Genomic DNA, 15,106 nt, shown 5'->3' on the forward strand with positions numbered 1-15,106 from the left:
AACCCTCTACTCACTAGTCCCAGGACTCCCCCAGGTCTGAGATAAGCGGGGGGGGGGTCTGTAAATTTTTCAAAACTAATTGCCTGGGGGGGGGGGTACTTCGGCAAAAATGGGTGCTGGGTATGTGCGGACGGTAAGGGTCGGTTTTTTCACCTTCCAGAGTCTCTCTAAGGGTTACCAAAATCAGAAAAATTCAAAGTCTCTCTAAGGGTTGGAAAATTCGATTTTTGGAAAAGTTTTTTGATTTTGAGAGAAAAATTTTCAAAAAAGTCTCTCTAAGGGTCACTTTTTCACTAAAATTTGGTCTCTCTAAGGGTCGGTTTTCGGAGGTCCCGTCCGCACATACCCCTCATCCGCCAACCCTTGTACCTCCCCCCCCCCGGGCTAATTTCCAGGGGAGGGTTTGAATAACAATGAACCGGGTGGAAAATTACTAAAAAAGGGGCTTAGAAAATTCGAGGAATTCCTAGAAAAAGTGATCCCTGGACTGCCTGGAGAGAATAGAGAGGGGGGTTTCATGGTGGGCGGAGGAGCGAAATTGGCCTTTTTTTCGGACGGAATGACGGCATTTAACGAAAATTTAGACGGAATTTTGGAAAGTGACCCTTCTGACGGAGACGGAAAATTGGACAATTTTTGGGCGGAAAAGCGGAATTTAGCAAAAGGTTGTCCGGAATTTTGAATTTGCAAAAAATTTTCAAATTTCGCGGAATTTTCGACAAAAATCTTGAATTTCAAATAAATTTGCGGTGTCGGAATTTTGGTTCTTTTTTAGACGGTTGGACGGAAATTGAGGAAAAATTTGGCGGAATTGCGGAATTGGGTACCCCTTGAACCTCCCCCCCCCCTAGAAAATGTGGAAGAGTTGGCCCTTTTCTTAGAGGCTTTCTTCAAATAGTTTTTAATACACATAAGTACAAAACTTTTGGTTAAAGTTCCCTTTTATCTTAAAATTACAGAATACCGTATCGAACTATGTATCCCTGGTCTTCATATCCTCTAACTAAAAGTCTTGTTAAAGAGTTAAAAATGTGCTATTAAATTCAGATCAATCTACAAACGTTGAAACTTTCGTGCTTCGAAGAAGTCCGAAAATTAGAGGATGATTCAGTCATTACCGATATTTCAAAAGACAACATTTTACGTTTCAATGAGAATGAGTTTTGTGATAAAGTTGATGAAAAGTGTCCAACATTGTCAGCCTGCTTGAAAGGAAGCTTGGGTGTATTTGGTGATGACAAAGTCAAAACTAAAGCTTGTCGTGCAACTGTTTATGGTTCGATTTTTAAAACAAGGTAACTCCCTTTTTGCCTATAAAGTTTACTTCAAAAAAATTAGTATATATTACCTATAGGGGACAAGAAAAGAGATTTTAAAAATTATTATGAAAATTGGTACCATCTCTGAAGTTTCATAATACTATACTATAACCTCTATTCTGAAAAAAACTGCATAGGCTAATTTCGAAAAACTTTTTTTTCTTAGATACACAAAGCGAGGAAACGTAGTAGCAGCACGTAATGATCAACTTTTGATTGCAGGTGGAATGAAAAAACGGGGTTTCGCATGGTTTAATAGACTTGGTTTAAACAACTCTTACGATAAAGCAGTCAAAAGAAATCGGGAGATGGGTGACGATTAGGACAGGGAGGTGAAACGTTGGAAATCTGGCTGGGAACATGAGTACCGACAAATGATGGCTGAAGGACTAGATCCAACCAATGAAGACGACTTGAAGAAATACAGAGAAGTCCATGGCCGACCTGATGATTATTCAGTACATATTTTTTTTATAAGCAACTCCAATTTTTAGGTCAGACCTGGGGTTGCTAAGCATTCTAGGTCAATTTCTGGAAAATTTGCTTTTTCCACCCCTAATATTATACCATATTTATGCTCATTGGGTCAAGGGCTATCGTTTGCCATGGTTAGATTATCTAAAATGCTTTTACTTTACGAGATCTCAAAAATATTTTGGCAAATTTGAGGCCTCGAGCCTTAGCAACCTGGTTGCTTATAAAAAAAATGTGTACTTTAATGGGATTAGATTTTATAAGACTAAGATTTCGCATTTTTGAGTTATTCTGAAATTTTCATTGATGAAACATTTTCTATTTTTTGTCAAGACTAAGTTTCACTATAGTATTGTTGATACATTCAAATCTGTTAAACCAATCTTCAAGAAATTTTAGTTTTCTTTAGTTTTTCCAACACAGGTATCAAAAAGCCCTTTATTTTAATGAAGCATGAGACGGACTAATAATAAATTCTTTGTCGAATTTTGTTTCAATTTTTCTAATCATAAAATTCAATTCAATTCAAATCGTTGGATAAAAATTGAGATGACAGGGGTATGTTTTACATTTAGCATGTGTTTTATCTAAAAACTATCAATAAAACGAGAACTATGAATCAAAAAAAATTAAAACAAAATATTTTGTCAATATTTTTACAATTTAGCTCATCAGTGACAACCTTGATTTCGAAAAAAGAGCAAGATACCAGGACATAAATAGCCACAACCAATCCATTCACTGGATGCACACGATGGGGGTAAAAAGTAGAACAACTCCAGATGGTAATTTTTATCCATTCTTTTTTACTTAATTGTAGGGGGGTTCTAGGAAAAAATCTAAGAATTGGAGAGACGCCAAAATGTGATATTAAGAGTGATTTTAGTAATTTTTTCAAGTTGGAGCAAAAATTTATGAAATAGGAATTAATTGCATTTGGTTCCCCCAATACATTCAGGCACAACAGAGCAGTTGAAATCAATAAGTTTCAGGATAAAACTTAAATTAAATAAGATTAAATAAGATTTTTACATTTTCAATCTCTAATCTTTCATTATTCAGAGGAAGCAACCAAAGATGCTAAATTTGAAGAGCGTGATGTCCTTCCTGATGCTCACACGTACAAGGTTATCAATGACACAAACAAAATCTTAAATTATTCATGAAAAAATAAAACAGTAAAATTGAATGTAATGCAAAGCAAGTTTTTTTAGAATAGCAAAAAAAGGCTTTTAAGCTGCTGTTTGACAGATACTAAATTATTTTCTAAAATGTATTTTTCTTTGCAAAGGTTCATTGTTTAAAGCAGAGAACATCACAGGAGAATTGGTTGACATTCTGAAGACTCTTATTGACGAGTATGTCCCAAAGATTAAGTTTGAAGATGATACTGTAGAGGTAAGAAATTAAAAGTCTATGAAGATAAAAAAAAAATGCTTCATAAATGATAATCTATATAAAAGGACATATTGCGTATCTATATTACATATTATATATATGATATTTCAAAAACTAGAGCAAAATAAGTTCAATCATATTTTTAATTTCAATAAAGGTAATTCGATCCATCATATATGGAGGAGATTTGTTGACTGAAGAAAGGGCTGTCAACGCTATCAAAGGCTTTCTGACATTGAGCTAGATAGCCAAGTCATAGCTTCTGCTATGGTTCATTTCTCAATGGAAAACATGGAAGGTATAACTTACATCGTTGAAACTCAAATCCAATCAGTGAATCCAATATTAAATTATTGAAAAATTAAAAATTTCAATCGAACAGAGCATATTGAGTGGAAAATGTAAAATATAAATATCCTGTCAAAACATAAGAACAAAAAATAATAGAACAGTAAATACATATATAGATTGTTGGGGCAATAAAATAAATATTTTTATATTCATTCTATTTTTAAGATGATCCTGTTCCAGAAGAAATTCGAAAATCAGAGATTCCCAAAGAAAAATTTGACTGGTTGTATGGTCACATTGAGAAAATTCTTGACAAGTGAGGAAAATTACTTATCTTCTCACTTCAAGTGAAAACAACTGAAATTGAAAACTTATAATGTTTTTTTTATCTTTCATTTAAACAAGTTTCATTAATCATAAATCACTATTTAATATCATGACTAAAGGCTTTCAAAATATTGAGCTAAACTCAATTATCTATTTTCTAGGTTTACAACCCAATATCCTGGGCAACTTGAGACACCAATTGGAAAATACAAGAAATCTGAGCAAAAAGTTCCAAAAGTTTTGATCTACCCATGTAGAGAATGTCCTATTCATTTCACTAATTTAAGAGATGTACACATACACGAGATGCAAAAACATTCTTTAAACAGGTTATTTTCTTTTTAAAATGTTATTTTGGTGGTTTGTGACTGAAAATTGTATCCAAGATCTTAGAGTAAGGGAGGTACTTGACAAAAACCTGCAAACACAATTTATGGCTTTTTATTTAACATATATATCTAAGAATAAGATATTCTTCTCTAGTTTTTTTAATTTTGAGAAAAGGGAAAGAGAGTCTATAGATTATGACAATTTCATTTTTTTCCAACAATTCAGATACGATGGAGTCAATTTTCGCAAAACATACCAGAAAGCCCTTCTCACCCTCAACCTTCTTTTACGGAACATCAATGATGCTCACAAAGAAGGCGATGGATTGCGAACAGTGGAATGTTACAGAATGGCACTTTTGTACTTCAAGAACTTTGGCCATTCAAAGTATGCTTTTGCTATCATGAGATTAATGTGTCACTTAAAGTATAACTTGAAAAATTCCCACAACTTGATTTTTGAGAGGTTTATCAACATTCATGGCCGTCCAGGGAAAAATATTCCCATGGACCTTCATCTGGAACATCTAAACAATTTCTTAAAAGAACAACTTAAAACTTTGAGAAGTAACTTGAATGAAGAAAATGCAAAAAGAATCGCACAAGCAATGAACAACATCAGAGAGCTTGTCATGAACACGGAACAGAATCTTGAAATCAAAAGGCCATCATCCTGTAGGCAAAAACGAGACTATCGTGGTACCGTGAAAAAAGTTGCAGGAGAAATGAAAAATCAAAATCCTTTTGTAGACGACAATACCTATAAAAGTTATGAAAATTTTGAGTACTTCAGCGAAAATCTTTTATCAAAGCAAGATACCACCCGCTTACTAAATTGGACAAAAGAAAAGACAAATAAATTCAAGACACGAATTGAAATAGACAAAAAGAAAGATACAGAAAACATTGATTTTGCTATTTCAAAATAGACACAAAATAACTTTTTGTTCATATTTTTTTATCTCCTAGAATTTCTTTGATTTTTTCTTGAGGAGTGAAATTAGAATGTGTTTGATTTTTTCTTGAGGAGTGAAATTATTTTATTATTTTTATTCTTGTGTTTTGGTTCAAATTTAAATTTGGTCATACTAAGTGATTTACGTCACAATAACTATCAAAACATTAAGAGGCTTTTTGCTCTGGCTACGTATGAACTAAAAGTGTTTTTTTTGTTATTTGTGAAAATAACAAATTTTCATGTTAATATTCTTATTGGAAATTGTATTTTTTGTATTCTATTTTTTAGAATTGTATTGACTATTGTATAATATTGTGAACTGTATTGTATTTGTTAAAAAATAGTATTTGTTATTAATATATAATTTTAACTTTTTTTTAATTCTTTTGATATTTTTACATTTTTATCCTGTTTACCATATACACGATTTGTATTGAAGCCAACAGAAAAAAAATTATGCATAGTACTTTTTGAATGTGAGATGCTTATTTCTTTATAATGTTTTCAATTGATATCTTGAAATCTGTGTTTTATTTTGTGAACACAGCTTTGAGTCATTTCTTTGAGAAACAAATCACTCAGTTAAGATAAAAGATCTGCCTACTTAAGTGAAAAAATAAACAACTATGAGTCAAAAGTAAAATATAAACATAGGTCTAGCTGTAACCTGATAACTGATTGTCTTAATTTTTAGGGTAAGCAGGATAAAAACCACTGAAGGTGCTAACAATCTCAGGAAAATAGACATGATTTTTGATACCGAAAGAACGAGCAGATTTATTGCTCACAATATCTTTTCTAAATGGGTCTCTAATTTGATGACTTAATCTTGGTGCCGAAGTTGCACGATCCCCTTGAAAAAAATTTCAGAGCTTCAGGATTATCAGGTTATCTAAAAATTATTACATATATTAAACAACATTTGATTTTTAAATAAATTTTGTTTTTTCCCTAGTCAAAACTCCCATCATCTTCCTCTTCAAGAGAAAAGTCACTGTCAAATTCAAAATCTCCAAATTCGTACTTTTCCACTTTAACATTTGATCCTTTATCAACTTTTGATTCACAGGGAGTTTCATTTTTGTCTTCCGGTACTGGTATATTTTCAAAATGGTTGATTATAATATCAAAGATACGCTTTGCTAATGACTCAGAAATAACAGGTAAATGTGTTGTCAAATACTGGGCAGAACCAATATACTTTAAATGCTGTACAATTTTGAACACAACTTCGTTTGTTAATCCAGAAATTACGCCAGAGGGAACAAAAAAATTGGTTGAATCTGAATGAGTAATTTTTTCATGGAGAATTAATAATTTTGACTGGATAGCTTCACAATCTTTATCTATAACTTTTCTTATTTTGGTTGGTTTTTCGTCGGGGATTTGAGTGAAGAAAGATTGTTTACATTTTTCTAACCCACAATTACAGTTTTCAGAGCACATATTACAACATATATGGGCTGGTAAAAGTGGAACAATTTCAGAGTCACCTTCACTAAAAGGTGTGAAAAGTTTTTTTCTAAGGCATCCATCATGGTTCATATACTCCTTGACATCATCAGAAAATTTTGAGTATTGAGGGAAATTGAATAAAACAGCATGACAATCAGGAGTATTTGAACGACCAGCACGACCGATTTGTTGAGCATAATCAATGAGGTGGTGTGGTGGACCGAAATGAACAACAAATTTGACTTCTTGGCAATCAACTCTGCAACCAAGGGCACTACTGCAGATAATGACACGTTTATCTCCTTCCAAAGAGGTTAAAGATTTTAAATACAGGCCTTTTTTATGAGGCCAAGAATTTGCATGATAAATGCCAATAAATTTGTCAGTGATTTCAAGATTACAATACTGGAACTGTTCATATAACCATCCACAAAGTATTTGTGTACGACAAAAAATTAACATTTTAGGACAGTCCACTCCATTACTTTTCAACAATTCAATTATCCAATTCAAACAAAACACTGATTTTTCTTCACAATGGTACACAGACAATTTGATATTAGGACGGTCACTACAAGAAAACACAGTACGAAAACCATTTTTTGAAACGCCACATGAAACACTGATCAAATCAAAGTTATTTTGGTCAACAGTAGCACTTAAACATAATATTGGGAGATTTTCACATGCAAAAGATCTTAGTTCATTTATCCTCCCAAAGGCTTCACGAAAGGGCTGTTCACCATATTTATTGTTACTTTCACCCCAGGAAACTAAATGGGCTTCATCAATAACCAAGCATTTCAAATTCTGTTTAAAATGTGAGCACAAGATTATTTCTTTCGCATCAGAGTCAAGCCATTGTTCAGGTGTGCCAATTAAAATGTTATAATTCTCGTTTAGAATGGTACTGAGATCTGTGCTATCGATTCGACATGCTTTGATACCAAGAGAAGAAGAAAGTTTATTAGCTGAACTAATCTGATCTTTGATGATGGATTCGAGTGGAACAATAACAGCTACAACAGCATTATTAGTGTGTCCTTTCAGTTGTTTGCTGACAGATGGTATTAACCGAAAAATCAAACTTTTACCATAAGAAGTTGGCAAGATGGCTAAAGTATCATAGCCTTTGACAATATTGATGATTGCTTCTAGCTGTTTTGGTCTGATTGAAAAACTTTTATCTACCAGTCCTAATGATTTGTCCACAGCATTTGCAATAAAATTAGCATTAGCCATATTCACGTCAGCAAAAAATTTATGAAAATGATTGATAATTGATTTTCATTGATGTGTAATTTTTCCACAGTGTCAGTCCCATGTAAATATCAGCTTTGGATGTAAGTCTAGTACGGTTAGAAATTTGATTTAATGATTTATCTATCTGCAAAGAAAACACATTAAAAATTATATATAAAATTCTGACTTTTTTTGTTTTTATGGCTTCGTCTTTCTTGCTTCGTCTTTGGTTGTTTGTGTTTTTATTTCCACTATCATAATCAAAACAAACCAGCGAGCGGAATTTTGTACCGTAATTAATTCAAAAATGTCACATGACTTCATCAGCCAATCAAATTTTGCGCTGATTCTTACATCTTCAATAATTCCCGGCTACTATGTCAAAACTCTGATATTTTCTGCTCGAACTAAATGCTATACCTCAAAACCACACGGACATTGTAGCCGGGTCTCCCAGCTATCACTGACCGCGCACAATTTTTGGGCCTCTGCGCAAAATTGCGCGAAAATTAGTACCAATAAGGTATGTAAAAATTAACAGTTAAAATTCTCTAATTCGATTTTCAAGGCTTTTTATATAATACGTGAGCCTTTTGAATAAAAGGTATTTAAATCGAATTTCGAATTCAACCTCTATGCCTTTTCTATAAGCTAGAAGTCGAATAAAATACCAAAAACTTTCAAGGGACTTGAAATTTGCATCGAAAATAGAAGCTTATTCAATTGAATGTTAAAGGCAATCGGTCGAGGTTTATCTAAGAAAAGTTTGAAAATCTCTCATGGATCAAAACACTACCCTCAACTTATCTCAGCAAAAGCTGTAATACCTTCACTCCCCAATTGCTCGACCGACAATACCAACAAATATGATACAAAACAGACAAAACATTCAAACAAACAACTATCCAAAGAAAAAGAAAATGGCAAGATGAAGACAAAGCCTACAGTCAGGTGTGGTACCAAGAGTAAGCACTCTCTAGCGCCCGCGAGCCACCTGTCATCTTTACCAAACAAGAAATAGTGTTGATCAGACACTATTTCGTACATAAAAAAACAGAGAAAAGGGATTAAAAAAAAAAAATAATTGTAAACAAAAAAGTTTAAAATTTCTGATCATACAGTGAAGTACAGCAGAAAGAAAGAGAAAAAGTTGAAAGGTTGACCGAGAGCCCGGTTCGGAACTCCTTAACTGAGTGGCCGTACACATTGGAAACGAATTAATTGAAAGAGTTGCAAGCTACAAAATCTTAGGCAACTGGATCACAGAAGATGGCAAACTTTCTGAGCAGTTAAAGGAAATTGAAAAACGGAGTTGGGCTATGTTAAATGAGCTGAAAGGAACAGTGAAGGAAGAATGGTTGGGATCAATGTCCACAGATGCAGCACTGCTAGTTTATGAGAGAACAGTCGTCCCAACTATGATATACAACCTGGAATGCTGGACAAGGATTGACAAAAAAGAGATTGAAGAATTAGAAAGAATCCAAGCGAGAATACTCAAGTCCATACCAAGAATGCCATCATCAACACCTTACTTTGGCATCCTGAAAGAGACTGGGATATGGCCGATTGAAAAGAAGGTGGTCTATCACAGAATGATGCTCTATCAAAACCTTATAACGTCAGCCAAAGGCAGATTAGGAAGAGTGGTGATAGAGGACCAGGAATGCAGTGAAACAGCAAAGACCAATAATTGGGCATCAGAGACAAGAAGAATTGCTAGAGACATTGGGGTAGACTTGAACACTGCTAAGGAATACAGAAAGAACTATGGAAGAAAACAATAAAGAGGAAAATTGCTGAGCAGATTGAAAGGGAGTTGGATGAGAAAGAAATGAGAAAGATGAGGCATCAAAGTGGACAAAGGTTTGAAAGGAAAAGTTATCTAAATAAAATGGGATTAAAGGAAGCTAGTGAAACGATGAGAAGGAGGCTTGAAATGATTGATGTTGGTAGTAACTTTGGAAGGAAGAGAACATGCAGGCTATGTGAGGAGAAAGAAAGCACTGAACACATGATAGCATGTAGAAGTACAACGGCTCCTGCCAAGTTGACAGTAGCATGCTTGAAGGAAACGGACGATCTTAACATCATTAGACAAACAAATCAATTTCTAAATCTCCAAATAGAAAAAAAGAGACAAAGAGGAAAAACTAAAAGAAACATTGTAAACAAATCAAAAGGAAAAAAAAAAAAGAAACAAATGTCTTGCACCTTATACGTGATTTAGCGGAAGAAGGTGCTTGTAGGTGTAACACTGTCAACAAAGAGGACGATTATAAGATTCAAGATTCAAGAATTAAGAAATGAGACAAACTCAACAAACTTAGACACAAACTACAAATAGGGGGGGCGTACGAGGTTTTGAATTACCGCCATCCCGGCCATTTTTTTGAAAATCACTGTTATCCCGTCCAAATTTTTCGAAAATACCGGTCCCGCTGTTTTTCCCATTAAATTCTATGGACAAGAAGTAAAAAATTCGGCAAAATGGAATAGAATGTGTATGAGGTCGATCACTATTTTTGTATTTTGTTTCGATTGCAAAATTTCAGCCTAAACAGACAATTTTAGAAGTTTCTAGTCGGCCCTAAAGTTTACCCTCGTTTTGAGGCTAAAACTTGTGACCACGCCCAAAGAAATCAAAACTTTGAAAAAGTGAAAAAAACCATAGATATCTGTAAAGCCGGAAGTGCTAGATCTGCGGCCTCGATCAAAAAGTGAAGCTCATTCTTGTTTGTCTCATCCTTGTTTGGGCTTTCGTAGGATTTCCTACTAAAGTCACCTGACTAAAATCATGTAATTTCACTGGTTTGAGAGATGCGAAATAGCGTTTGCCGCCTACTTTTCTTGATCTCGCACTCCGAGAACAATGAAAATGCTAGATCCTATCCATCACCTCGAAATTCAATCAAGTCACAAGTCGTGCTTCATTTTTTTTGCTGGATAAAGGTTAAAGCTGCAAATCTAGCCCTTTGGGCTATGATAAATCATTGAATAAAAGAAACACCCCAGGGATTCACCCAAGGAACAAGAAAAAGCGTGAAAATTTCAGCCGACAATTCGACCATTTTTGTAGACTCCAGCCTATCCCAAAGTTTCGAGGTGACAGATAGGACAAGCTGATCGAATTGGAAAAAAAAACATTCCAAAATTCGAATCTTTGACTGGTTTATCCTAGGCTACGGTCATATCTCCTGCGCTCCGGACGTAAAACTTTTTCTCTTCGAAGAGAAGCTCAAGTGGAACAAAGGAGAAAAGACGTGAACAAAACATTTTCATAGGAACCGGGCTTTATCAAGCCCCGTGCACATCTGCATTAACGTTTCAAATAAGGTTTTTTATGAAATGTAAGATCCTTATTTTTTGGGTGTTTTTCGCGTTTTTTCACCTTTGCTGACTCCTGTGACAAGCTATTTTATAGTCCGAAAATTTTATGTACACCGTCTACGTATGGCTTTTACCGAAATACCGTTGTTTTTTATAAGAATTACCTCATCCCGGACGAAAAATCAGGTGTTTTACCGTCACCGTGGCTCTTGCAAAATACCGTTTCCCGAACACTTTTTATCGTTTTTACCGCTTCCTGGCCTTAAATTAGGCCTTATCCCGAGTACCGCCAGATCGTACGCCCCCCCACAAATATACTGGACAGAAAAAAAGATACAACACATTGAAATATAAAACGATTCTATCGATTAAAAAGAAATGAAAATTAGTAAATTGAGAGACATACTTACACTAATGAAATTGTTCACACTGGAACAGACCCTACCAATCCTCAAAATTTCAGCTCCACACAGTTATAAAACATCCGAGATGGAATATTGCTTGACGCAAATAAAAGACAAACAATCGAAAAAGGAAAGTTATCTCTTTTGTCATAGAGTTTTGAATCTATGTAACTGTTGTCATTGGTTAATGAGAGATCCAGAAAAGTAATAGCCATCTAATATTAGTCCGACTACCGATTAAAAGATTTGATGATGTGCAAAACTTTTGCAGTTGTTTTAATCAATCAAAATAGAGCAATAACGCGCGTTAATTAAGTTAATTGTTGTTTTTTTTGTTTTTTTTTCCGATTTATTTAATAATAATAATTATTATTATTATGATGTATACAAGCTCACAGGCCCGAGGTGGACCTCTACGAACCGATTTCTAATTACAATATTAATATGTCAAGTATCTTAGTTGGTGTTTTTCCCACGCTTTGTTTAGGCTTTCTTTAAACAATTTGATTGAGGTCGACTCGATGACAAATCGCGGTAGTGCATTCCATGTTGGGATCGATCTATAGTAGAAAGATTTCGTCTGAGCCCCACGAAAACCATCATCAGCAAAGTTTGGAACAAATTCATGATCATGGAATCTGGTTGGACGGGATTTTTTAAACAAACTTGTTCCGAGTTGTCTGTGGGTCGTAAAAATGAATATGCTTATATATTTGCACCATATCACTGAAAAGCCTTCTGAACTCAAGAGATGGAAGCTTGAGTCTTTTTAAACGTTCTTCGTATGGAGATTACGATATTGAGGAATCAGTCTTGTCGCCCGTCTTTGAACACCTTCAATCAAGTTTATACTACGACGTAATTTTGGCTGCCATACTGATTGTGCATATTCCAAGTGAGGTCTGACAAGGTGGTGTACAGAGTACAAAGTGCCGAAGGACTCAAGTCGTTAAAACTTCTTTTGATAACTCCAAGGATTGAATTTGCTTTGTTAACCTGTTTGGATATATGCTCCTCGAAAGTTAGTTCCGAATCGATCAAGATGCCAAGGTCTTTTTCTTCAAAAACATGTTCAAGTTCATTACCTCCAAGCTGGTATCTGTGTGCATGCTTGATGTTGGCGAATTTACCTATTGTTAAGACATGACATTTATCGGGATGGAACGTGAGTAACCAATCCTGAGACCACTTTTCCATTTCATCGATATCTCTTTGTACAACGATAGAGTCTTCTACCGAATCTATAGTCTTCACTATTTTCGTGTCATCAGCGAAGAGAAATGCATCCGAAACTACTTTGTCTGGCAAATCATTGATGTAAATGACAAATGAAACACTAGTTTATACCAACTGTAGAAAAAGAATTATATAAAGTGAAAAATATAGTTTCTAAAATGACATAATTAAAATTTTTTTAGGTACATATTTTACAAAGGCAAATATTTGATAAGTTTAATTTTTTCAGTGAGGATTTAAAAGATTCCATGGAAGACTCAAGTTTCTTATTTTCAGGAATTTGATTCCAAAGTAAGCTTCCACGGGCCGTTTTACATTCGGCGTTCTGTAAGAGGACTTTGTAGATATTTCCAGGCGTACCCAATCGATGAAATCGATACGGGAAATCAATCGATATTAATCGATTTTAATTGATGATAATCGATAGTGATCGATAACTAATCGATAAACAATCGATAGCCAATCGATACTAAGACTTTACGTTCTTATCGATTGGATTCGATTGTTATCGATTGCTATCGATTGATCGCTGATTGCTTTCGATTGCTATCGATTGATCGCTGATTGCTTTCGATTGCTATCGATTGATCGCTGATTGCTTTCGATTGTTATCGATTAATATCGATTTCTTTATATTCGCTAAAAACGCAAACCTACCGTGGTTTTTCTAATTTAAAGCGTGGCAATAAATAATTATTTTTCGACGCTGCGCGTGAAAAACTACTAGAGAACAATTAATTACAATATTCAAGTGCTTTAAGTACGCGTTAAAGGCTTGTGTAATATATATTACATATAGATCGTATAAAATGTATTAACAAGCATTAGCTGATTTGGAGGAGCCAGAGGAGGATGACGAAGATCTCTTTAATTTGTGTTTTTGAAAGAAAGAAGTTTATCAAAAATAAAACTTTCCTGTCTAATTTTTTTTTTCCAAGGCTTGATCACGCGTAATAATTAGAGTAAGCATCCAGGCATAGTTTATGCTTATTATATGCTTAAGAATTATGCTTATGATTCACCCCGAGCCAAGTTTTTAATGAAATTTCAGAAATTTTGTAAAAATTTGTTCAGATTTTGGGAGCAGTGGAATGTAGCTAGCCGTGGAATTTCTTATTTTTTACTTGAACTCTACCAAACTTTTTTAAACAGATAAAAAATGACAACTTGAAAAATATTTTAGGCTGACATATATGCTCATGTTATGCTTAGGAATTCTGCATATCTGAGCCTTCATATGCTTATAAGCGTTATGCTTATAAAAAACATGTAAGCCTTCTCAATCAAACGAATGTTCACTTGCTACTCAAGACAAATGCCTTCATGTGATTGACGAAAAAATAAAAAGAAAGACGAAAATCAATTGGATACAATGTGAATTCCCTGGGTGTGCGAAATGGTATCATTATGAGTGCGTTGGTATCAAGTTTAAACCGAATCAAGCAGCTAATTATCCAGGCCAGTCTCACAAGAAAATCTACAAAATAAGTAGATGTATAAATTTTCTTAATTATACGGACGTCTGTAGAATTACGGCACTCTTTAATATCGACATATAATGTAGAATGTAGAATTCAACTGATTTTGTAGATATTCTAGAACGATTTCACTTTGTGCGCGCTCGAATCTCGAGCTCCAAACCCCTGGCCCAAGAACTTTTGTAGTGACGAGTAAACAGTCTAACTGACGAGTAAGGCTAACTGTCTAGATCGCTATTTATCCGTTATTACGCCATCCACAACCCCGACCGTTAAGTGAGTCCACCCCAGTGTATTCTTCGCCCTTACTTGTCAGCGCTAAATTACTCATTGTGGTGTATACAATATAGACTCTGTTGTGTAGCAATCTACTAATTTGCCGTAATTCTACAGATGTCTGTAGAAATATAAATCTACTTATTTTGTAGAATAATAATTCTACCCGTAAATCTACAGACATCTGTAGAAATTTTAAATTTACACCATCTACGTATTCTGTAGAATTATGTGTGATAATGTGTTGCACATGACTACTGAACGCAGCGTGCAGGATTTAGTTATCAATAAATGTCTGATCACGTGGTGTTGCTGCCATGAGTGATAATAAATCAAAACAAATCTCACATGGCTTCTAATCTTCAAAGTATGTTAGTTGGTACCTAGTTCTGTAGTTCATGTGCTGTCGTCTGGCATCTGGGATCCTTTCATTATTTGATTATGGAGGTTTGTGTTTGTATTTCCCCTTTAAGTCACAGTTGAACTCTTAAGGAAACCTACATTTTATTTGATGGGGCTTTATAAATTATTAAAAAGAAAACAGGCCTAAATCGCCCAAGCCATCATCACATCATGGGGCATGCTATTA

At 34.5% G+C, this 15,106-nt stretch overlaps 1 protein-coding gene across 1 annotated transcript; it reads right to left on the minus strand.

Annotated features, from left to right (window-relative positions):
- Window positions 1-6,047: 6,047 nt before the first annotated feature.
- Window positions 6,048-7,793, minus strand: LOC136803291 (ATP-dependent DNA helicase RecQ-like). The gene has a single exon (XM_067060013.1). The coding sequence runs from the start codon at window positions 7,791-7,793 to the stop codon at window positions 6,048-6,050; it is 1,746 nt and encodes a 581-aa protein (XP_066916114.1).
- Window positions 7,794-15,106: the final 7,313 nt, after the last annotated feature.

Source organism: Clytia hemisphaerica, unplaced genomic scaffold (assembly GCF_902728285.1).
Source record: "Clytia hemisphaerica strain Z4C2 unplaced genomic scaffold, Clytia hemisphaerica genome assembly, whole genome shotgun sequence".
Lineage (NCBI taxonomy): Eukaryota > Metazoa > Cnidaria > Hydrozoa > Leptothecata > Clytiidae > Clytia > Clytia hemisphaerica.

Coding starts and splice junctions, on each gene's coding strand:
- LOC136803291 (XM_067060013.1), bottom strand. CDS start 7,793: ATGGCTAATGCTAATTTTATTGCAAATGCTGTGGACAAATCATTAGGA.